This window comes from Mixophyes fleayi, chromosome 11, assembly GCF_038048845.1.
Source record: "Mixophyes fleayi isolate aMixFle1 chromosome 11, aMixFle1.hap1, whole genome shotgun sequence".
Taxonomy (NCBI): Eukaryota; Metazoa; Chordata; class Amphibia; order Anura; family Limnodynastidae; genus Mixophyes; species Mixophyes fleayi.
Window position 1 is genome coordinate 80,326,238 of NC_134412.1, and position 25,172 is coordinate 80,351,409.

The 25,172-nt window shown below is 41.3% G+C and overlaps 1 protein-coding gene and 1 long non-coding RNA gene across 2 annotated transcripts in view; one reads left to right on the forward strand and one right to left on the reverse strand.

Annotated features, from left to right (window-relative positions):
- The window catches only part of KAZN (kazrin, periplakin interacting protein), a 368,693-nt gene that overhangs the window by 18,282 nt on the left and 325,239 nt on the right, over positions 1-25,172 (reverse strand). The window contains exons 5-6 of the mRNA XM_075189642.1: positions 21,548-21,699; positions 923-1,093 (exon numbers count right to left, since the gene is read on the reverse strand). Coding sequence (XP_075045743.1) covers positions 923-1,093; positions 21,548-21,699 — 323 coding nt within the window. The remainder of the gene's footprint in view (positions 1-922; positions 1,094-21,547; positions 21,700-25,172) is intronic.
- On the forward strand, positions 4,802-7,299 carry LOC142106875 (uncharacterized). The gene is made up of 3 exons (XR_012679804.1): positions 4,802-5,100; positions 6,242-6,332; positions 7,179-7,299. It is a non-coding gene; the product is annotated as an uncharacterized LOC142106875 (long non-coding RNA).

Sequence of the window (25,172 nt, forward strand, 5' to 3'; positions counted from 1 at the left end):
CCATGTAGAAAATAATCAGCAGCCAAAGTAATTACATGGATAATTGCATGCAATGTTGGCTGATCTGACCCAACTGAGCTCCAATTATGTTGGAGTTACACTACTCAGATATCCTGATTCAGTTCCCGCAAAAATGGCTCCACTGGGAATATTAACTTGCATTACCTGTGCCTACCACTAGGGACAGTCAAACAAAAAGGAAATGACGACTAAGAAGGGTTAACTAGAGACATAATGTTACGTTAGCTGTAAAAGACAAAATGTGACAAACACTAATTCTAATATGGAACTAGGTATTATAAAGTACTGCAAAAATGAAAACAAAAATTAAAAAATACTAGATACCTGAAAATCAGAATGTTAAATCATTTGCTAGTAGCATGGCAACTAGCTGGACGTACAGGGATGACAAGTGACAAGGTGTAATTCGCAAAGGTTTAAACAAATAGTGTTACTTCCACTAGTCTAACTTGTACTAGACTGATCAGAGTTTGCTTTTGCAGTCAGCAATATGTATAAATATTTCATAACATGGAATGGAACCAATACAGAAGAATTCCAGGAGGTTTAAAAATGGAAAGAGGAATGCCACGTGGAAAAGGCTGGATTAACTTCTCTCGTAGGGACTTTCTCTAGGTTTATTGATGTGACCGGGTGGGCGCACTATAGATAGAAATGTCTACTTTTGTGTCAATAAGTAACATTATGGGCATGTTACAGGATGGGCTCAAATTTGCAAACCCCTCCACTACAGACAGGTAAACATCTCAGAGGCTCAATAGCGTGGCCCCGCCCACAGCGGTAATGCCGACGACTATACATAATTTAAGGGAATATTTGCACTGCAGACCTCTTTAAAGGGCTTTTTTTTGTGGTTTAGAGAATATACTGGGGTTGAAAGTGAATATATTTTATATCTCACCATTGAAAGTTCAGCTTCAAGCTCTTTAATTCGATTGTCCTTTAAATCCAACTGTGAGCGTAGAGAACTGGCATGGTCTGTCGCCTCTTTGGCCTGGCGCCGAAGTTCCCACTTCTCCCTCTCTAAGAGATCTTTTTCTTTCGCTAAAACCTTGACTGCGTCCTCACTCTCCTGCAATCATGAAAACGAGAATCATTTTAGACAACAATTCAAGAAGTGAAGATAAAATACAGAGTCTTAATTACCTGGGGTGCGACTAGCTTCCGACTAACCTTTAAATAGCAAATAGCAATGATGCATTAAGCAAACTGATGCAAATAAACACAATGGAAGTCAGTCTTAAAATGGGTCCACAGTGATGCAATTATTGTGCAGATCACACTATTAAAATTATTTTATCGTTTCCCAATAATCATTGTCTATGCGATCTGTGTGGTTCCAAAGCACAAAGCGATTTATTAACAAAAGAACAACAATTAAATAAGTACAACCGAAACATACGCTGTGCTGCGCTCTGCTGGATCCAGCTTACAGTCTTTCAATCCTGAAGTCTGTGGGCAAAGAGACTGCATGCTGGTCCCAGGACCCCTGCTTACTCGGTGATACAATGAAAACAATACAGATGATTTGGCATGTTTCCATAGGTTCAGGCTTCAGGAAGGTCGTGTGTAATGCAGGTCATTGGCCAGTTCAAACGATGCCCTCCGAGGGTGGTGGTCAGCTCTCCAGAAGATGCATACTAATCTTCCCGCCAAGAACTAGTTCAAACTGGTTATTAGCATTACACAGACAATACCATTCTGATCATTTATTCCCTATAATCCATATCTAGCATACGCTAGGTGCGATCCTTTCGAGGATTGAACCGGACGTCTGCAGATAAATAGGGGGATGATCTGTTTCCGGTGACCTGAACCTTAGATCTCACTAAAGTATATATAAAATTATAATATATAAATTTAAACTCTGCTGCATTTGTTCATAAACGACTGTGGATTGAAACTATTATAAAATTAACTATGCACAAGTGAATGCGTGAGAAAGTGTATGCGTGCATTATTTATCGTGTGATTGCGTGATGACATGTGGTGTACTGAACGCAATCGCATGGTAAACCAATATTAATCAATATAGTTTCTTTCATACAATTATTTGACTTTGACAACACGATAAACGACCGTGTGCTCAGATATCGCATTAATGCGTACGCTCCCATGATCATGTTTTATCGTATGAAAAAACACATCGCATCTTTTGATTGGTTTTATAAACTCTCTAAAAATCATGATCAACGATGGAACGATGTCAGGCAAATGTGGAAGTGGATCTCTATAGAGTTTATAGAGTCATGATCTTTTCAGCAGATGGTTATGAGAGATGAAGAGCACAGACCTGTAAATCGTGTAGATGTGTACGCATGAATCGGCATGCTCATCGGGACCTTGTCGTTTGTAATATCACACTTGCCAACTTTTCCTCGTTGACTTCAGGGAGATCCTGGGGGTGGTGGGAGTGCGGGGGCAGGGTTTTGACGAATCGCATCATTCTGGTCCCGCCCCCGAAACGATTGTCACAATTTTGGCCAATTACAGCAGGGGCGGGAATAACATGACACGATATTTGCATCATTAAGTCCCCCCCCCACTTATCTATTGTGGGGGGGGGGAGACCCGGGAGCTTGGCCTGCTCTCCCGGGAGCCAGGGAGGTCTACCAGAAATGCAGGAGTCTCCCGGACATTCCGGGAGAGTAGGAAACTATGCGTTAAAGAAAATCAGCTAATGAATCTCTAGAGACTTAAGTGTCTTTTTTATTTCTGTCTCCATTACTGAAGTCATGTTGTCTTACCTGTCAGTCTTTGATTAAATCTTGGTCTCCATGAAAATGGCCACCTCCACAGGCATCAATACATGGACATAGGACACAATTTCTGAACTGTGTCACCATGCCACAGATGGCGAAGACAACCACGTCTTGTACTGGCTCAGCATCAGGGAGAATGCCAGACTCTTCAGGGAGTGAGGGAGATCACCCCTATTTCAGGGAGTCTCCCTGACATTCAGGGAGAGTTGGCCAGTATGTGATAAATCATTACAGAAATCACATCTGAAGTAAAATGCAATAGTGTGCACCCAGCTTTACTGGCAGTCAGAAAGAAAGAGGGTAGATTTCACTTGTTATATGAACAGTCTCTTTCTGCGCTCATTCAATTTCATATAGTTCAGTAAGGCAATAGGCCCCTGGGTATACTACATTACCACATTACTTGTCTCTCTTTCATTAAGTGGCACAGGAAGAATTAATGAGACTGTGCCTTCAATTACACTGCCTGGGCTGTAACGAAGGGCCTCAGTTACCATGTGTACAGCGATTGGCTTCAAATTGACCGTGATAGAGCCGGCAATAAGGGGAAAACATGCAGACCTGGTTTCATTTTCATTTTTCTCAGTTTTCCGACTGATTTAACAGTTTAGACAAAAACAGAGTAGGCAGTGAGAAAACATTCCCAGATTGTCCAATAAGCCGACTGTCTGCATGTGAGCTACTTGGTGTTCCTGCACATTTAGATTTAAGGTGGACCCATCACTTGCACATAACCGGATCAGCAGTTTTTAGCTGTCAAACAATATTTCAGCATAAAGCGTTGAACAAAACGTCCACTGTTTGTAAGGGATGGGTTCCATTTAAATGGATAATTAAAACAGAACGATTGTTGTTTTCACATGTAAAGCATAAATGCACATTTATAGTCTTATCCTAACTTTTCACTGCATAACTGTTAAACAGCAGGACGATGAGATGTTTCATCCCACCTTTACCAGCAACAATAACACACACAGATCTGTAAGGCGCCACAGTGCTCTGCAGGGGACATACAAGGGTATGAAGGACCCTGCTCACTAGCGATCTTACATTCTAAATGGAAGGGGGGGGGGAACAGCTGAGACAAGAGGAGCGAGTGTGGCTCAGAGTGGAGATGGGGACAGTTGTGAGGGTGCATTAGTGTCAATAGTGTTATTGGGGATAAGATGAACGTGCAGTTAGATGTAAGAGGGTGGGAGAAGAGTATTTTGATATGAGATGTATGCAGGGGTGATGTTGAGGGCTTTGTAAATAAGGGCGAGTAATTTAAATTGGATTCTGGAGGACGCAGGGAGCCAGTGTAGGGATTTGCAAAGTGGTGCAGCCGATGTGGAGCGGCGAGAGAGCCATGGATATGACAAATATTTATAGTTGTGTCAGCTATTTTTATAACTATATTGAGGCCAAATCAGGCTGACTGGCTGCATACAGTGGTCATCATCATCATCATTAGATTCCAGATTGTTGCTATATACCTACACTGCTGACCTCGGACCTTTCAGTCTCAGGTTGGAGTTAGAGGAGAGAGCTCGAAGATGAAAATATTCATCATAACCGTTTTTATCCTTATGACACCGTTTACAAAAACAGAGAAAGATAAGGAACAATTATCCTGTAAGAATGTATTTTATTAAGTAGTGCTAAACCAATTTATGTAATATTAGGGGCCTGTTTAGCAATGGCAAAGAGCCCTATTTTTGGCAAATCCAGCCCCATCTATCAAAGGGGTTATCCACTGGGGTAAAGTGCCGGTGCCAAAGACTCTCTCATGTATTGGGCCGCCGATTTATCGCGGTGTTACCACTATGACGTCTATTCCAGTAATACCATTACAGAATGGCGTTACCAGAATAAAAAACACTCATGTGTTAAACATATGAAGTACAATTTAAATTATGTATAATTAATAATAGAGAATTTTTTTTTCCATGTTGTCAATAATAAAGTAGTCTTTACATTAAAATATGCTTTAATTATTCAAATAGATAAATAACATTTTATTAATGTAAGTTAACATATCTTATATATATAACATTCTTTATAATGTTATATATATGTTTTTTGTAATACTTTTCTTTTGTAAATAGTGTATCAGAGAGGCCAAACCTGGGTGTCCGTTCCACTGCACATGGGCATGTTTTATGTATGTTGTGTTATTATGTTTCTGTGTGGTGGTTGTTATGAATGATGAGGATTTCAGTTCACTAGCGCAATGCTGGACAATACATCTGCTGCATAATGTTTACATTCAATGTTTTTTTATTTGCAGCCTATATAACACCAGAAAACTACTACTACTCCCTGATGGAGGACATTGGTATGTCTATATTTACCAAAGGAAAGATTCCCAATCTGTCTTACTCTCAGGCCCAGATTTAGCGCTTACGTTAGGTAAACTAAAGTAGTCACTAATCGTTAATGGGGCGTCTTAAACACAGAGACATAATGTCAATAACTCAGTGTCTTTATTTTCCTTGCAGCTTCTCTCCGCGCTATGTGGTGGCCGCTGGTGTGGAGATCCAGCCGGCAGCTTCTTACTTCCATGTCAGTGACTGGCTGGGAGTGTGGCGCTGAGCTGTGATGTCACGTTCCCAGTCTGAGGAGCAGAGATACCCTCCGCCCCCTACCTGTAAAGCAACTAGCGGTAGGGTTGGGGGTTAGGGGCTCAGCTCCCAGGCCCCTTCTCCTGGCTAGATTCACCCCTGACTTGGACTAGATCTTCTAATACTACAGAGATGACATTTGTAGGATGTGGTAGAAGTACAGAGCGTGTGGTGGCTATGGGGCCAAGAGGTAAGGGGGGCCCAGCGGTGTCAGTCCATCTAGTCTCGGGACCCCCGCTCTGCTTGGGGGTCAGTACAGTGAAGACCCGTTTGGGGACTCCGTTCCACTGGCCCCTGAGCATGCTCAGAATAACAGAGGGCTTTGGGATGACGGAGCTGTATTGTAGGAACCCTAAATATTTTTTAATATTATGCCGGTGAGGGAGTATTATGCTCAACTCTTATGTTGCCCACACACAGATCTGGCTGAGCGGCAGGATTATGGTTGAGTTCTTTCATTCCTCACTTCCAGTGTCAATAGAACATCTTACTGCGGTCAAAGATGCCACACACACACACACACACACACACACACACAAACATACAAACACACACGACAGCCATCACTTTCCACCATGCCTGATAATTATCATATTCATTATAACAGGATGATTATCGGGACACTCAGCTGTTTTGACGCCACCAATGTTGCATTATCCAGCAATGGCCCTATATCTGCTGCAGTATCACAGTATCACAGTGTGTGTAATCACCTTTATCCTAACACACATCCAAATATTACACATATGAGTTGTCTCCATAATGTTACATTCTCTCATATGTACTTTCTCCATACACCTGTACCAGCTTATTACCTGCTTCTCTCATCCAGAATCCTCTCTCTTTCCTAAACAGCTCTACAAGCAAAAATAGAGAAAAAAATGTTTTCCACAGCGAAGACGGTCATCCTGGCGCTGGCGCTGGAAGTAAAACTGATGCTCATTCGGTAAGTTACTAACATTATGTCACATATTAAAAGCACTTTAAATTCAAATATTTTCTTTACGTAAAACATGCTTTCCTACGTTCCTGAATGTCGTGGAGACTCACGTATTTCCCAGGAGAGGAGGCCACGGATCGCATCATCATCGCTCCGCCTCCCGCTGCGTGATGTCAGGAATTTCGGCACTGCACAGCGGGGGAGGGCGTGGCCATGGTAACGTTGTCACCCCCCTGCACTTGTCCCTTAGGCAGCCTAGGTCCAGTGCAATAGCAGCTTCTTTTCCTTCGTGACATCTTGCGCCTCCTTTTGCCACGTTGTGTCTGGTGACGCGGACACGTGTGTGGTTTAGAGTGACACGGTGGAGTCATATGTGATAAGAGAAGCTGGATGGTTATGTACGGATCAGGGTGGTCCATGGATAACGTCGGCTAATGACAGTCCTGCTCCTACCTCTAACCACACATACAGTATAAAGATTTTATTTAACAGGGCAAAATATTCTAATAAACGTCAAGGGGAGGATAGTGAGCAATATTGGAGGCTTTTACTTTTATGTGGTGTTTATGGGGACTTTTTAGTTGTAAAAAAACAGGTAGACGATTATTCCACCTTCGGAGCGGCCGATAATCAGACAACGGCCACTACGGTCACTAGAACGCCTGTTGTGCCACATAGGTGTATTACATAGCAGAGGCATAAATGTCTAACAATAATATAATTATACAGTTATCTCAAATTGCTGATGTCACCTTCCTGGTGACTTATTACACATTACAATCTACTATAGTTGCTGGTTGTGTTGTGTACACTGTTGTCCACTAACAGCTTCTCCTTATTTTTGCAATTTAGCAGGAAACCACCTGTGGCCTGAGAAAAAGTGGAGAAAAACCAGGCAAAGTAACCTGCTGCGGAGAAGACGTTGCCCCCTCACCCTATTTATGTATAATAATATAGATATATATCATACCAATGGTTGCCTACATGTGTTTTAATGTGCTATTGCTCTATTCCATATTGCTGGCGGCAGCAGAGGTCCGGTAATGCGTAGTTGGAACAGTAGAGTTCAGTTAAACAAATCCATTCTCTGATCTATACGGGTGGAACAAACAATATTCTGATCTGCTTAACTGCTACTTGGCATCTGTAAGTGCAGCTTATATTGTATACTGGTTAAAAAGTAATAAAAGATCATGTTGGACCAAACTAATGGATAGAAATATAGTCAATTTGGAGCAGCAAAGCTCGTTATAAATGGTAACTGCCACACAAAAACCATAAATCAACCAAACAAAAAGGAGCCAAAGAAATAAGGAAAATCTAGTAAGTAGAAATAGTCAAGTACACAAAAGAGTAAATTGCAAACATCTTCCCAAGTTTGTGGTGGCGTGGTGTAGATGTGTGGAGGTGTGTGTGGTGTAGATTTGCTGTAAACTGATATTATCAGAGATAATGACCATTTCTTAAGAAAATCTAGCAAGCATTCTGCCTTTTAGAACGAATAAATTAGCCATGCTTGCAAAATGTGAGGTCCCTAAACAGGTTACATTGTATAGTTAATCATAGCTCTAAAATAAAGACACATTTGCTGCCCGACGCAAACACATTGATAACTTAAATATTGTAAACTAGGAATACATGATCCATTCAAGGTACATCAATGCACATATAGCAGCAGTGGAGATGGACAGTTGTGTTATAAATGTGAGGAGCAATAACAATATATGTTTATTAAAAAGTTCACTTAGTCTATGTCCCAATATATATATATTTTTTAACACCTCTCCTCTTCAATAAACTACCGATCTACTGTTGGGAAAAATTAACGCAGTAGACCTGGCTCCAGGATGTTAAAGCTGGATTATTTTTCTTTATAACAAAGGTTATTGTAGAACTAGGGACAAACATGACCAACTACCAGAATAAGAATGTCGACTTGGTGGCTCCAGTGGGATTTATCGGTGAGGGGACTTGCTTGTGAAAGATCTTCTTCATAGCAGCATTAAATTGCTGGTTCCTTAGACTATAAATAAAGGGGTTGAGTAGAGGAGTAAAAACTTAATAAGCCACCGTCACCGACCGGTTTTCCTCCACTGATCCCGGTGAGGATGGACAGAAATAAGTAGAGAAATCGGTTTCATTAAAAAGTCCTACAGATGTGAAGTGAGAGGAACAAGTGGAGAAAGCGTGGTACCTTCCAGAGGATGAGTGAATCATTAAGATGATTTTGAAGACCTGGCAAGAGAGGACCACTACAAAAACAAAGGGGCTCATTGTTACCAGATAACCTTCCGTGAAGACCACAAGATCATAATGTGAAATGTCTGAGCAAGACAAAGGTAGCAAGGGTGGTAAGTCACAGAAATACTTATGAATCTTGGTTGGACCACAGAATTTCAAAGAAGAAACAATCATTAGCGAACATAGAGAGGCAAACAACCAAGACGACACGGTAAGAGCCATACAGGTTTTCCTGCCCATAATGATTAAGTAACGTAAAGGATTGCTGATGGCAACCAGCCGGTCATAAGACTTCCTGGACAACACACTCCAAGCTGGCAGCACAAAACAGAAAGAAGAGTTGGCTCACGCATCCTTAAAAAGGAGATGGTTTTCTACTCCTGGAGAAGATTGGCCAACATGAGAGGGTCAGTCAGTGAGCTGAGGCAAATGTTGGTAAAGGAAAGGTTCCCCGGGAAGAAATACAAAGGTTGCAGCTTCTGGTCATTGTTGATCACACCCACGATTACAGAATTACCCAAAAGCGTTATAAAATACGTTGTGAAGAAAAGTGCAAAGAGCGGGAGCTGCTGGTTCTGGCTCCGAGACAAGCACAGAGGAAAAACTCGTTCACATTTGATGCATTCACTTCATCCATTGGGAGCTGGCAAATGAAAATACCAAAAAAGTTCTCCTTTTTTTTCCGACCCTTTCATTATACCATCATAGTGAACACCGATTTTCAGACACAAATCTTTTCTCCTTTTAAAACCACCTTCTCAATCAATTTTAACTTCATGGTTAGGAAATATCAGGGAGGGTCCTGCTTGTTACAGGACCGCGAGAGACAAGTCTCACCGCAAATCTCTGCACTGGAGCAATCCAGGAGCGCTTTTAAAGCTCTACGGTTGCCTTTCAGTGTGCTTGTGGTTCTGCAGTGAAAGTAAGCACAAATCCTAGCGGGTCAGCTCTTCCATTCAGATAATGGGGGATAGAAATAGCAACGGAGCACAGCAAGTTTTACAAGTTAAGCTTTTATGAAACCTTAGATGTGAAACTACAAAAGTATGTGCAACACAGACGACTTGGAACGGAGGGGACAGTAGGATCTGGGACTTAAATGTACAAAACTTGTTAGGTATACCTACAGCAGCCAAAAGGTGTCAATGTAGGACAAAAAAACTTGTAACAGCATGACGGCTATTTCCCCAAATATGCCGCACGTCTGAACTCCACAATCTGCACAGAAAATCATCAGTAACTAGGAGACTGCAAGTCTGCCGCTCAGACCTGGTTTCTGCTTTAGCATAAAGTGATGTAATATAGCGACGCTACAGCTGTGAAGCATAGTAGTACGGCTTTAAATTGGGGAGGGCCAAACATTCAGAAACCATGGCCCTGCAAGAGCGCATCTTCCTGGATCTTACCGAGAGATTTTGGTCAATTTTGAAAAAAATAAGGATTATATGTTGTAGTTAAATACAGCCATGTTATTGGTCAGTAAAATGCCAAGGGTGTTTAGTGCTGCTGTTTTGAGGCTTCCTATTCTGTGGGACATCACCACATAGGACAAATACAAGATTTGTTTCAATTCAATCTTGAGACTTGATAAGAGCCAGAATCCCATAACCACCGGAAGAGGGTTCTGTGCATCCGCCAGGAATAGCAACACGTAGTCCGCATACAGTGCGACTATGTCACCCCGATCCCCTAACGCATCAAGCCAAAGGTCTATAGCCAAAGCAAATAGAGCAAGTGATAAGGGACAACCCGGTCAAGTTCCTCTTCCCATCTGAAAGGGGCCCAAGACATAACCATTCACTCACTCTGGCTGCCAAGGCAGAGTCAAGTAATTTGACCCATTTAATAAAATTGGGACTAATACCAAATTGGTGTTTGACCTCCCATAGGTGCCCCTCATTTCGCAAAATCAACCTGTAGCCAATCAGAATGTTGTACCTCTCACAGCAGCACAGCTTTATTCAGGGGATGAGTGTGGTGATTGTGTTGGAGGCAACGAGCTGTCATGGAGGACAGAGCTGCTTGGACTTGTCTAACAAAATGAGCTACTTCCTGTACTACTAAAACGCCCGGCACATAAACTGGGGTTTGCAACTTGTTACAAAATGTATGATAGATCACCAAGTAATGAAACTTTCACATTACTAATGAAACTTTTTAAAGCTATGGTCAAAATCCTGGTTCCCAGGTGGACAGAACCACTACCAGATGTTCTGTTACATTGCATGTAAATAAAAATGACGAGCAGATGTTGACGACCTTGAAAGAGAATCTGGTATATTGCTCTGCGGAAAGTAAAAAAAAAGAAATCTGTATTCCTATTAGGCGATAAATGATAACAGCAGCTTAATAGACATCGCTAGGAGACCACAATAGCTTCAATTTAGAATGAAATGTACGCTATAAATAAGTATTTGTGCAGTGACCTAATCAGAGGTCATCAGAGCTTTTAAAGAAGGAAGAGACATTCCTGTGGGTGCAAAACTGCGAGACTGACACCCCAAGAATGGCTTTAAAGGTCAGCAATCAATGCCTAGAACAATGAATGCACCTGTGACCCTGTAATCGGCATGTAAATAAAAGCTGTTCGAACGACGCCGAAATTTCCAAATTTCCAAACCATTGTATGCCAAATTGTGTATTCTTCCATCTCTAATGGCCTAGGCCAACACAGCTGTAAGGGCGAGGATGTTTGTAATTCGGTTTTAGTAAGGGATTTAAGGACACACTCCATTTTCTCGAACCGGATTCAATTAATGTGAAAAAGAATCAATTACCAGCAAACTAAAGGACAAAGGGTCTTAGAAACCAGGAACATCCAAAGGGGTATTTTACTGACTACTACCTTTAAAAAATAAATAACAATATTGCTATAAATATAATAAACATAATCTATAAATATGAACCGATCGTCCCGGAAGCAGGGAGGAAATTCAGACTTTAGATTGGATAAAGCAGTGTTCTCCCCAGCACCTATTTCAGGGGTGCTCCACACGGCGGTTTTGACTGGCCACCCGGCTCTTGGAGCCCAACAGAGTGTGTGTGTGCCCCTCATTGTCAGCACTGAAGCTGGGTTAAAGGCAATATAACTTGGCAAACCTCATGTGCTCTATATGGAGCTCTGTGGCTTGGAGACGGCGACTTTTGTGGTTTAATGATGACTTTGATTTCCATGTTTTTAGAGAGCCAATTAAAACAAATTATATAAGCTTCTAATATTTTTTTAGTAATAATATTGCTGTCATTACATTGAGTAATCTTATTGTATATTTATAGGTTTTGGATTTTTTTTTGTATGTAGGTTTTATTGGCTTCTGCTGCAATTAATTACTATTAGCTGATTGTAGCAAAAGACATCAGCTTCATGCAACTGTACCATCATTGTGTGATAATGATTCAATTATGTCTTAAGGAGAGCTCTTATCTAAAGACACCAGCTGCTCCGCATTGTTAGACGTACTCATCCCAAACTCAGGAGGAGACACAAGGGTCTGGCCAGCTGAGTGGCTCATTGATCTGGCTCTATTATTCAGCTGGTCACTCTCCATTGATTGAGATATATATATATATATATATATATATATATATATATATATATATATATATATATATATATATATATATAAATAATCACACACACTCTTTTCTCGGCTATGGTGTGTACTAGTCTCTGTGTGTCCTGTCTGTACATGGACTCTTTATCTTGTATTCAGTTTCATGCAGTGCCTCCACCTTGGTCTAAGTACTGCAGACTCTTCGTGGGGTAGAGGAGTTAGCAACACCAGAGACACTACAATGGATTTATTGCCAATTCCCAGTTAAACCGCACACTCACTTGTGCTTGGTTGAATTTTTGGGCTTTGGTAACATCCACAATAATGTCAGTTTTCCCCCCTTCCTCCAGTTCTTTGCTGACTTTCTTTAGCAGACATAGCAAACGGTGACATCTATATAATGGTCTCTTTGCCAAATAAATTATCTTTTCTTTGCAAATATTTATGAATAACTGGACTGCCACTTTAAATGTCTATTGTCAGCCTGCAGTGCCAAACACTTCTCCAATCTGAATCACTTGCTGTCAGCATGGTGCTCCCATTGGACATCTCCAGCGTCAGTCTGTTTAGTTTCCAATCGGTGTTTTCATGAATTCGGAATTTCTTTGTAAGACTTCTCCATGTCGGAGTAGTGGTAATCGTAACAACGATTATCACCGATTACCACTTGCTCAGTACTACTTCCACTCCTCCATACTCCTTGTCGTCCTCTTCCAGCTACTGCACCCCTACAACCTCTAACTGACGTTTTGTAACTGCTTCTCCCAGACCTCCTTTTCCCCACTGCATGCTGGGAGATGTAGTTCTCTGCCTGCAGGGGATATATCTAATGTGTATGTGCGGTCTGCTGGCATCACCAGTGCTACATATATTATACACATACACCGCCCTTTCCAACTACCAGAAGTTGCCAGGATCCCATTTTTGGGATGTTCACATTCATGAAAATACTCACAGACTCCCGGAAGAGCAGGAAAACCTCCCGGAAAGGCGGGGCGGAGCTTATTCACAAGATTAAGCCCCGCCCCCGCCATTCAATGCCGTGAATTTTGTCATTTTATAGTGGGGGCGGAGCTATGGTGACACAACGACGTCACCATGCCCCCTCCTACCCCCTGCCACATGATCGTTTTGAAAGTTGGCATGTTTGATATGATAACAGTATGTGAAAACACCATCTGAGGGTCTTAAGATAGCAAATCCATTCTTTCGGGCTCACTTGTGTGATATTACATTGGATTGGCTCCTAGAATGCTGGAAACGGCAAGAACAAACATTACCAAAACAAAGACCAAAACAGTCAAGGTAACCAGATATAAACCTAGCCAACAGAATTTCAGTCGGCAAATTCAATATCTGGAAAATACCGGTATACGCTGTGCCACAATTAGGCCTCATAACCACTTGTCTTTGTTTGTGCACTTGACAAGCTTTTGCTACTAGTATTTAGTAGTTAGTGCTTAGAGATCACTGTAGTTTCCTCTCAGTAAACGCAAAAAAAAACAGAAGATGCGTTCTGGAAACCTGAATGCAACGCAACGCGAGTAAAAACACCAGTGGATATGGTGAAACTAAACGTCAGACCCAATAACGTGTTTTATTAGTCTTAGTGGCAGCAAAGCGTAACGCAAGTAAAAAAAACAAAACCGTATTGTTTCTTTTGCTTCTATTTTAACTTTTAGATGAACTGCTAATTATGTTCTATATTAAGAGACAGAAAGTATCTCCTTAATTGATTTCTGAAGCATTAGCTTGTGTTAAAGTGGCCCAGTTATCCCACCCAAAAAAATATCATACTGGTGTCCTAACAACGTGAAACGTACTTCTGACTTTTCTCCTCAGAACGAAGATCCACATCTATCCCCCTGCATAGACCCCTCACGTCTCCACAGGTCAGAAGGCAATTACTTGTCATTCTGTTTACTAAAGGCACCAGTAATTACTCCTATACCGCCATTGTCATTATCCCACAATCCTTCTTTACCCTGCTGCATTCCAACCATTCCTCCTCATACACAGCACCCGCCAGATCACAGTGCTGTAAGATAGCAGCGCGCCGCTTGCAAGAATTTGGAAACGGCAGCTATTTTTAATATATTTTGCAACCTTAAAAGCTATAAAAAAAAAAAAAAAAAAAAAAGGATCAGGTTACAAGTTGCACCATAAAATAAAGGTAATTTGTTGTAACATGCAGTGTAACCTCTCACAGAGACTCCTTAAGGCAGTATATTGAATCTTTTTATTATGGTTTCTCTGATTAGGATGCCGAGCAGCCAAACGCTTAGGCCTACAGCTTTTATTGCAAGGCATTGTGGGATACGGTCTGCTCAGGGAAGGAAATATAGCTAAAATTCAAATTATATCAAGCAATTTGGAATATACACAAAAACATGTGCGGATAGTCCCAAATTTACACATTTTGAAGTTGATGTATTTTATGAAGGACATCATTTACTTCTTGACTGAATTTTAAGAGCAAGTTGAGTTTCGGGGGCCAGTTTTGGACGGGAGACCTTCGGTTGGTACTTGAAAGAGGTGATGGAAATCGCTCTGTCACTCTGCAGTGGGGGGGTATTCAACAGATAGAGAGCATGGATTAATGGCTTGTTGAGCGAAGTCATTCACTATTCTATCACATAATATATTTTACCTGTTCTTCAAATACTATATATTGTCTATATCAAGGCAGATACGGGGGCTATAGAAAGTATTCAACCTTTGGCGTCACGTAATCAAATAGGATTTATTCAGCCATTCTTACCAATGATCAACACAAAATAAAAAAGTGGCACAACCGTGGATGTGTTTAAAGCAGATCGTCCTCCAAAATGTGAGTTTCCACGTGAGGCGGCCACTTTCAGCAAGGCCACCAGGCGGCCTATGGCAAGACGAACACTGTTACAATCTTCCATGGCAGAGTTGGGGGCAGGCTGTCCATGGTACAATAGCCCAGACATTTCGAAAGTCTACACTTTATGGGAGAGTGGTAAAAACGTCCCAAATATTAAATCTCACCTAGAGTATGCTAGAAAGTATGTCGGAGACCAACCTAACAAGTAGAGGAAGAAATTATCATCTAATGAGACTAAGGGGTATATTTACTAAACTGCGGGTTTGAGAAAGTGGAGATGTTGCCTATAGCAACCAATCAGATTCTAGTTATTATGTAGAATGTACTAAATAAATAACTAGAATCTGATTGGTTGCTATAGGCAACATCTCCACTTGTTCAAACCCGCAGCTTGATAAATTTACCCCCAAGAGTACACTTTTTGGCCTCTATGCTAGACACTATGTTAGCCTCACACTGCACATCGTACACAAGAACACACTGCGGTGTAGCGTGGCAGCAGGAGTACAATACTACGGGGATGTTTCTTCGCTTCATTGAGTGAAAAATTTGTTAAAATAGAGGCAAAATAAGGATGGAGCGAGATACACACAAATCTTGGCAGAACATCTACTTGTAGAGACTTGTACAGACTGGATACACACTACAGGTTTTTCACTCCATCATCGGGCCGGTAGACAACCGTTAGGTCCAATATCGCATTAACGAGTAAACTGCAACGATTTTGTTTCATCATTCCTGAGCCCATCGTATAGTTAGATTTTATAAACGGACTAAAAATCTTATTCAGCGATGGAACGATGTCGTTCCAATCCTGCAGTGTGTGTGCACTCAGGACCGGCAGCGTCCATAGATCTCTATGGAGTGTGCAGAGTCACCATCTTTTCAGCAGATGGTTAGGACAGATGAAGAGCACAGACCTGAAGGTAAATCTTGTAAGACGTGTACAGTGTGTACACATAGATCGGCTGCTGATGGGGACTTTCAGTCGTTGGTAAAATCTTTAACGATATCGCACCGGGAGAAGTTTCCTGTAGTGTGTACCCAGCCTTAGGCTGCAAGTAAAGGAATTGTCTCCATCTACTTTACCTACAAGGTAAGCACTGTTCATTGCCTTCTCTGAAGTCCTCATTTCTAGGTTACTAGCGCTACGTAAAGGAAGGTTTTATAAATAAAAAAATAAATTAAAAAAAAAAAAGTGTTGTATGCGGCAAAAGTAAAACAGTCAGATGTTTATTGCCTATTAATTCTTTCTCAAGTGTTTACACTCTTGAAACTGACAAGAGTAGAAGACGTTACGATTATAAATGGCTGAGGTGCACAAAGCCAGTTAGGTAAATGTGCTAATGTCATTTACAAATTAAGAGCTTTTAGAGGAGTATAAGGTCTAAGACAACCTCATCTTGGCAGGAACTCATCGGCTAATAGACGATCTCTGGAGAACAACAATAGAAAGTGGAGTAGGTCTTAAAGGGGCAGTAAATCCATCTCTTAGGAATGTGCGTGTATAATAAGGTTCCATACTATTACAGAACCTTATATAGTTTCAAATAATGGCAGAAGCTCAGCTGACTGGGAAGAATACATTGCCTTTTGTAGTATTCAATTAGGGGTTAGCACTGGGTCACATTTAGCAGAATATGGAGACCTACAGAAAAGGACAGACATCTACCCTCCTCTCCCAGCGCCCCCTGCCTAGATCAGTCAATCAAACAGTTTTTGTACCACTAGTGGCGGATCTAGAGGGGGGCAATCGCCTCCCCCTAGGAGCGCACTGCTCGGCCAATCGGAGCAGCCGGATAGAATCCTGTGCCTGTATCCCAGTCGCCAGGCACAATCAGAGTGAAGGAGGTGCAGGGCTATACTAAATCGCCCCCAAGCCCCTAGAAAAGTCGTCTAGGTCCGCCACAGCGATCCACTAAGCTTCTGAGGATTATTGGACCTTTAATGGAACCACTTTTAGTAAGTGGGTGTTTAAAATGCACAACATATTATACAGCTATTATGAACTACAAATCCAAGCATACTGTGCAGGCCAACAGCCTCACTCATTAACTTATACTCACTAAACGATAGCTGGAGCACTGCATGTATGAAAAGCATGGCTTCATTCTTAAGAATTGTAGCTCCATTCACTTTTAATACTGAAGCCTAATTTGTTGACATAATTCTAGATCCGACCTATACATAGAATTAGGACAGACTGTCAATAGCCTCGAAGAGCTGATATGGTGAAGTTAATAGGAAAGTAGATGTTATTTAGACGGTAATGCTTTATTTTCTATAAACGTTCTGTATGATACATAAGTCATTCTGTACTAATATTGCATGTCTTGACCTTTGCAGTGATTAAACACTTCATCATTGAGCATCCATACACAGCACTGGAACAGTGACACCTAGTGGTCAAATAACCGTGAAAAGTGGTGCTTCTATATGAAAATACTGGATGCTTTTCATACTTGTCCAGACATTATCCAAGAATACCTTCGTCTATATTAAATCAGCTGATCAGTTCAATACGCTACATTACAAACCAACTCGTGAACTTTCCAGGAGTCAGCGTCATACTGGAAAAACAAAATAATCTGCATTCAGTCCAAACCTGGGGTCAATTGGTGAAAGTATAAACTTCATTTCAACCCACAAGTCACTGAATCAAATAGGTTTAGAACAGGCTCACGTGCCTTGTTAGCAACAGAAATCATTACAACAGAATGGAGATTAAAATGTCTAAAGTATAACAAATCTACAGTGTGGCATTGATCTGCCCTTGTAGGAGTCATGTAGAGTGTGAGGAAGGGCTGGAAAATAAATACATTAAACTGTGAAATACAGAAGGATTTACCAGGAAATGCTAATACTAAAATAATGCTGACAATCATCATCTATTTATATAGCGCCACTAATTCCGCAGCGCTGTACAGAGAACTCACTCACATCAGTCCCTGCCCCATTGGGGCTTACAGTCTAAATTCCCTAACATACACACACACACACACACACACAGACAGAGACTAGGGTCAATTAGATAGCAACCACAATTACAAAGGACAACTTTTAATGTAGTGTAGTAATGGGGCAGCACGGTCACCTAGTGGCTAGCACTTCTGCCTCACAGCACTGGGGTCATGAGTTCAATTCCTAACCATGGCCTTATCTGTGTGGAGTTTGTATGTTCTCCCTGTGTTTGCGTGGGTTTACTCCGGGTGCTCCGGTTTCCTCCCACACTCCAAAAACATACTGGTAGGTTAATTGGCTGCTATTAAAAAAAAAAAAATTACCGTAGTCTCTATTTGTCTCCCTCTCTGTCTGTCTGACTGTGTCTGTCTGTGTGTGTGTGTGTCTATATTAGGGAATTTAGACTGTAAGCTCTAATGGGGCAGGGTCTGATGTGAATGAGTTCTCTGTACAGCGCTGCAGAATTAGTGGCGCTATATAAATAAATGATGATGATGATGGTCTTTATTGGTCACCAGTCGGACACTTGCTGATAAAACTGCTCCCTCTCACCAGCCCCGTTCCTGCTGGAGAGCATCTGGTAAGGTGATGGGAGCACTGTGCTAATCATACATTCAACCACCCACCCGCTAGATGTCGGTGCTCTAGGCCTATAAGATACTCTGGGAGTACTGAAGAGCAGCAGAGGGGGGTGGACCTGTAGAGATGAAGCTCCGACCAGATATTAGCGTATTACAGGCCAGAAATACAAGTGCAACAACATGCCTTAGATGGATCTGAATGGAGAACAAAAAGGATGTCAACACGTTCCGTCTTTCCCAGAACAAAAAGTCTGTTGTGCCACTGTTAGTCTAACTTATACTTGCCAACTTTCCCTGTTGGCTTCAGGGAGATTCCCGGGGAAGATGGGTGTGAGATGGCAATATTTGCGTCATTAAGCCCCGCCCCACGCCACTTATCTATTGCGGGGGCGAGAACCAGGAGGTTACCCTGCTCTACCGGGAGCCCGGATGGTCTCCCAGAAATGTGGGAGTCTCCCGGACATTCCGGGAGAGTAGGCAACTATGCGTTAAAGAAAAGCAGCTAATGAATCTCTAGAGACTGAAGTGTCTTTTACATTTCTGTCTCCATTACTGAAGCCATGTTGTCTTACCTGTCAGTCTTTGATTAAATCTTGGTCGCCATGAAAATGGCCACCTCCATGGGCATCAATACATGGACATAGGACACAATTTCTGAACTGTGTCATCATGCCACAGATGGCGAAGCCAACCACGTCTTGTACTGGCTCAGCATCAGGGAGAATGCCAGACTCTTCAGGGAGTGAGGAAGATCACCCCTATTTCAGGGAGTCTCCCTGACATTCAGGGAGAGTTGCCAAGTATAACCTAACTTTTAAAGCTTTATTGATCTATAATCCAGACCTCTACGCATCTAGATGAATAAGGTAGTGGGGAAACATATCTAAATGCTCACAGATTTAGTACACGAGTGCGGGGCAGCAGCTATAGAATGATAAAAATGTATTCCACACAATCATCCTGGTTCTTCTGCTAAACAAAATAAAGATCTAGATGTGAGAAGAGGTTGTTAGGGGTGTTCTAAAGAGTTTACGTACATTATTTTGCACCCTCGAAACTTTCTGACGCGACTGTGGTATGAGTGAGGAAGTTATTATTAGCTGTGGAGTACATGGTTAGGAGAGACAAGGGTGTGCTGGGACCAACATGGTAGAAAAAGCAAAGATCTGCCACAAACACTGATGGCCAGTGAGATTTAGTCATTTGATAATATATTGGACAAAGACTAAATCAACCAGAGTTCTTATACTGAAACTGGAGGAATCATTTTACTGCACATGAAATGGGCCCAGGAGGATTACAAATAGAATAAAAATACAATAAACATTTAAAAGCCATCATACACTGAGATAAGTAAATACTGTACGAACAAATTAGATTGCATTAAGCAGAAGGCCAGGAAAGGCCGCGGCTCCATTAATGTGGATAGAGACTCGCCATCAACTGACTACGTCCGCTGCCAGTGAGAGACGACGCCAGCTTATCACTGGTGAGTACAGGTTTGTCTATATAACATACATGATCCAGGAGCGGCTTTTAATAGTAGTTTTTTTTTTTTTAAACGAGTGTATGTTACAAACATATATAGCATACATGCCAACTCTCCCGGAATGTTAGGGAGACCCCCGAATTCCGGGTATGTTCTGGCAATTCTCCCGCATCTGCAGGCATGGAGGGGTGTATGGGCGGACGGGGGACGGGGCTTCACGATTTGCGTCATTTTGGCCCCGTCCCAAGAGACGTAATGCCTGCTTTGGGTCTATTTACCACTGTAAGAAGACCCCAAACAGGCATACATCACTGGGGCGGGGCCAAAATGACGCAAATTGCGAAGATCCACCCACTCCCGCCCTCCCTTCACACCCCTTTTCAGTGATATATAGTTTACCAAAAGTTTACTTAGCCCTTGAAATCTAAAAGTACATGTGATAGAAGAAAAAAAAAATATAGAACACTTGGTTTGTTTCTGTCTGCTCAGAAATGATATTACATGACTTTCTGATTTCCTACACAGAATTTCACACACCCCGTGCAAACTTCCTCTTTCCAAAACATAGATGCGAGTGTCATCACCCAGATGGAGCGGTAACATCTGGAGTTTCTGGCAGAACAAAAAAGCCCCAAACACTGAAAAGGGAACAGATATTAGCTATGTGGTTATTGTAGGCTAGAAATAGGCGATCTCTGGCTCTACTGTCAAACTATAAGGCTGGCAGGGAATGCTGGGAATTGTAGTTCAGAGCAGCCTGAAACCCATAACTACAACTAATGGTTATTTAACTTGCTGCTATCAAAATTGACCCTAGTCTTTCTCTGTCTGTGTATGTTAGGGAATTTAGACTGTAAGCTCCAATGGGGGCAGGGACTGATGTGAGTGATTTCTGTGTACAGCGCTGCGGAATTAGTGTCTAAGTCTATGCTACAGAATAAAAAATAAAATTAAATCCTTGCCCACGATTTTGTTCGGTTACAAATCAAGTGATTTTCATCTTAAAAAAGGTAATTTTTATATATTCTGTTTTAACTTATTCATTTCAAAGTTATACACACAAATATGTTTAACGTAGGTGACAGGAAAGAGTCTGCAAATATAATTTGGTTTATTACGCTGGGTTTGAAAGGATCTGGAAGCTAACCTTTACGGCTGATTGTAGTCTGCACACATCTTGTACAGAAACACACTGAACAATGGCTGCAGAGCTTTTCTATACGCCTCTTTGATTAGATCTGAATAGAAGAGGCTAGTGGAGAAATCAGAGGGAAGAAATGGTGAACAATGCTATCTTTATGTAAACACTACAGTGAACTCCGGCTTCCGTTGAGTGGGTAGTATGAAAAGATTAGCTTGAATTCAGGGCACGTTATAGGTCCCCGAAATATCGTATTCAGGTGCTGAGCAGAAAGCTCTCCTGCACTCATAATAAGAGTCACATAATAGATATATTGGTGCGTTTCTATTGGTTAAATGGTGCCCAATTCATACCGGGCGAGAATGGAGCAATTTTTCCAAGCTAGACACACCTATGCTCTTACCTTCCTATGTTGCTCGTAATTCCTAATAAAGTCGCGCAGTTGCTCCTCCCGACTTTCCAGCGTTGAATATAATTGCTCCATTTGGCTCACCAGATCGGCCTTTTCGGACTTTAAACGTCGGCGATCCGCCTTCATGGCTGCATGAGAGGAGAGAGGAATAGTTATGGGTATTTAATAACAAATGAGTGAATAAGCTGGACAGGCATCCATAGAGAGGTGTCAGAGATCTGAAATTCAAAGTTCTTTAATTTTTACTTTCCAATCATTGTTCATTTAAACTAATGGAAACAAGTCTTCCTGAATAGAGAACCCTATTTCTGTGTATATATAAAAGCAGGAGTGAGAGGCTACACTACAGCTCCCCTGGTGGCCAAGTGATCACATAACATGGCGCAATACAGTGTTTTGGCTTTAACAAAGCACCTCCCAATAATTCAGGTACCCTTGTTTTAATCATTAAGAGAAGCTCCACAAAATGTACATAAATTCATTCAATAATAAAGATCTGTTAATTATTAATACATTATTGTCTATAGTTTATTTGTCTTCAGGGAGAAGCCTTTCCCAGAGATAAACGCCATGTCATGTTTTAGTGTTAAACATGTTCACTGACTGCATCCCCTGACAACTGCGTGATAATACCGACCGTACTCTCAGCACATCACGAAAGACAGGGGCGTAAATAAAGTTCATAAATGGACCAAGAAAGTAAAACGTACTGTAAATCTTATTCTTACCCAGGACACTTTAAATAGGATCTCTTTCCATTACAGGCACTTTAAAATCAAATGCTACATATTTAGAAGACTATCTAAAGTGGATCTTACACAGGACAAAAAGCTCAAATTGAGAAGCACACCATGTCATTTATTTTGATTCATACATGCCGGTACTTAGGAAAACATCTACACAGCCTGCACACTGCATCTCTCTACAGGCCAACTACATATCTATATCTAATGTTAAAAGTTTCTTACTTTCCTGTCATAAATAACTAAACATAAAATAAATACATTGAAAGAGGGGCAGGTGATTAATAACCAAGCAAGATTTACCCTTGAAGAGAAGTACAAATAAACGGGGGTAGCCCTAGTGCGAGAGGGAACTGCCTTTCCCAGCGGGACTTCCAATGAATCAATGCACAGCTTGAAGCAAGGGGGTGTTAAAGCACCGATCCCACGACAAAAAAAAACAGGTGTTTCTTTCCCTTAAATAAATCACTGTGACAGACTAAAAGAAGAAAGTCAGTACTTACAAATTGCTTTGTTTCCCCCCCACTTCAGGCTGATGCTAATGATACATGATTCTAGACTGTCATGGCAACCACAGTCACATGATGTAGTGAGCAGCGGTTTTGGAACGACCCTCTGAGCTCTGTCTACACTTTGATATCTTCCTCCTACCCCCTCTGCCATCACACGACATGCTGAGAGCTGTCAGTCTGTGTAGCAGACTGTTTGTGTCTGGCAGCCATGTTTTGTTTGCCAACCACAGATATTTTGAAAAGGAGATAACGATTTGTAGGCAGATAGCCAAGAAATATCAGATGTATAATAAAAAAGGTACTTAACCTGCAATTTCATTTCTAAACTGCACTAGATAAAAAAAAACTTAGTTCTACCTTACTGGTTGCTACGAGCAACACCAACTTTTTCTTCTTTTTTCTATTTTCAAGCTGGTGCCCCACGTTTTAAAAAACACTTAAAAAGTCAATCTCCTTGCCATTGTATTCAGACATGTCACAGTGACTAACATTCCTTTCAGCTGTTCTGTCCAGTGCAATAAAAGCATCACTTTCTCTTCCCTACTTAACCGAGCAGCTCAAAGCTGCGACGGCTTTAAGCTTTTTAATGCTGGATCCTCAGAGACGAGTAGGTTACAAACACGCATTGTTTCGGCATTCAAAAGTGGCAGCCCTGCTCCGCCGACCGCATTTTCCTAGATGCAGCGTCTAAAAATCTTATTAAAAGTATCTGACAGTCAGAGTTACAAAAAACCTCCAGCTCTTTATTGTCATCGATAAAAGTCTGCCAAAATCCAATTAAAACACTTAAAAAAAAAAAAAAAAAAAAAAGTATGAATTCTGCTTTATTGTGCAATGTTTTGTTAATTAAAAACAGCGTTGGATGTTAACTGCATGTATACTGAATATATAATGGGCATTCACAAGTTCTCAGGAAGCTTCGAAAAGAAAAAAACAAACAAACTCTGCACAACAGAAAAACTTTTTAGGATATAAACCATCCATTCATATATTATATAGCAGAGGTCACCCTGTTGCTTTTCCAGCTGTGGTGCTATCAGCAAGCCTGAGCATGTCCTGGAGCCTCTTGTATACAACACTGGGAAGATCAGAGAACCTTTACGTTGGATGAACATATCTGCACCATTCCATAAAACTCACAAAATCTTCTTTTTATCCTAAGCTACCCCTGTAAACCCACTCAGGAGAAAGTAACAAAGCCGGTGACTATGGTCATCGTTTTAGGTGGATCAACGAGGACGAGGGGATTTGGATCCTGAAAATTAACCCTATACATAGAAGTCCTACTGTACTATGAGCACGATGAATTACATTAGTAAATGAAGACTCTCTCCAGATGAACGGTAGTCTGAGACTATTGTTCTAAGCACCATTTCAATAGAAGGCTTGGAGGTATTTATTGCATATCCTGAGCACCTGTTCTGTGTCCTACCATAGCCGTTTCCTTAGACATGTGCGGATGTGGCAGACAATGGGAACCACTATTTAGATCAGGAGCCTCGGCTGACACAGGCTCACGGGAAATGTAGTTCACCAACAGATGGATAATTGCTAGGATGACTAATGTAGGATTGCAGACTTCTGTCCTTCAGCCTATAACATATCATGTACTTCTCACAGTATAGTCGCTGCAAGTTCTGTACAGAGACCTATGGAATCACTTGGTACATCCACTGAAAGCCTTTTAAAGTGGTTTGGGAAGAGGAACACCTTAAATTTGTGACATATAAAGGATAACTTTCCCCCAAAATTTTAATTTCTGGCGACGTTCACAAAGACACAAGAAGCAACAACAAAGCAGTATTCCGTCCCTACTATTGTTCTTGGCAGTACAACTTACTGGGATAACACTCAATACTTGAAATAGGATTTTATTGCTGAAAAATGCCATTTGGTAGTCAGTCATTCACTACATGTCAAATGGCAGTAACAGTGTGTTTCTGAGTTACCAACAGGAGATCTAAGGCAAAAGTCCTACTTCATGTATCATGAGTAACCTTGTATACAAAAATATATATACATTTAGCTTATATATTTTCATAATATTTGGAAACAATAATAAATAGCATTGGGTTGAAGAACAGCCCACTTCAGTTATTTGTGTTAATTGAAAAACTACTGCTATGCAAACAAGAAGCTGGCACAGCTTCAATGTGTAAATGCTGCAGCTTCTTACAAGTTGTTTGATTGGTTAAAAGCACCTATGTTTTCATTGGACAGAAATTCTGCAATTTCATTGGATGAAAAAAAAGATGCTTCTTCTGTATTGGGTCTAGATATTAGCAGGATGTTCTAACCAGGAATGGAAGATTTGGGAGATAGGGTAGGAGGGAAGAGATGAAGGGATTGACAGGTACAGGA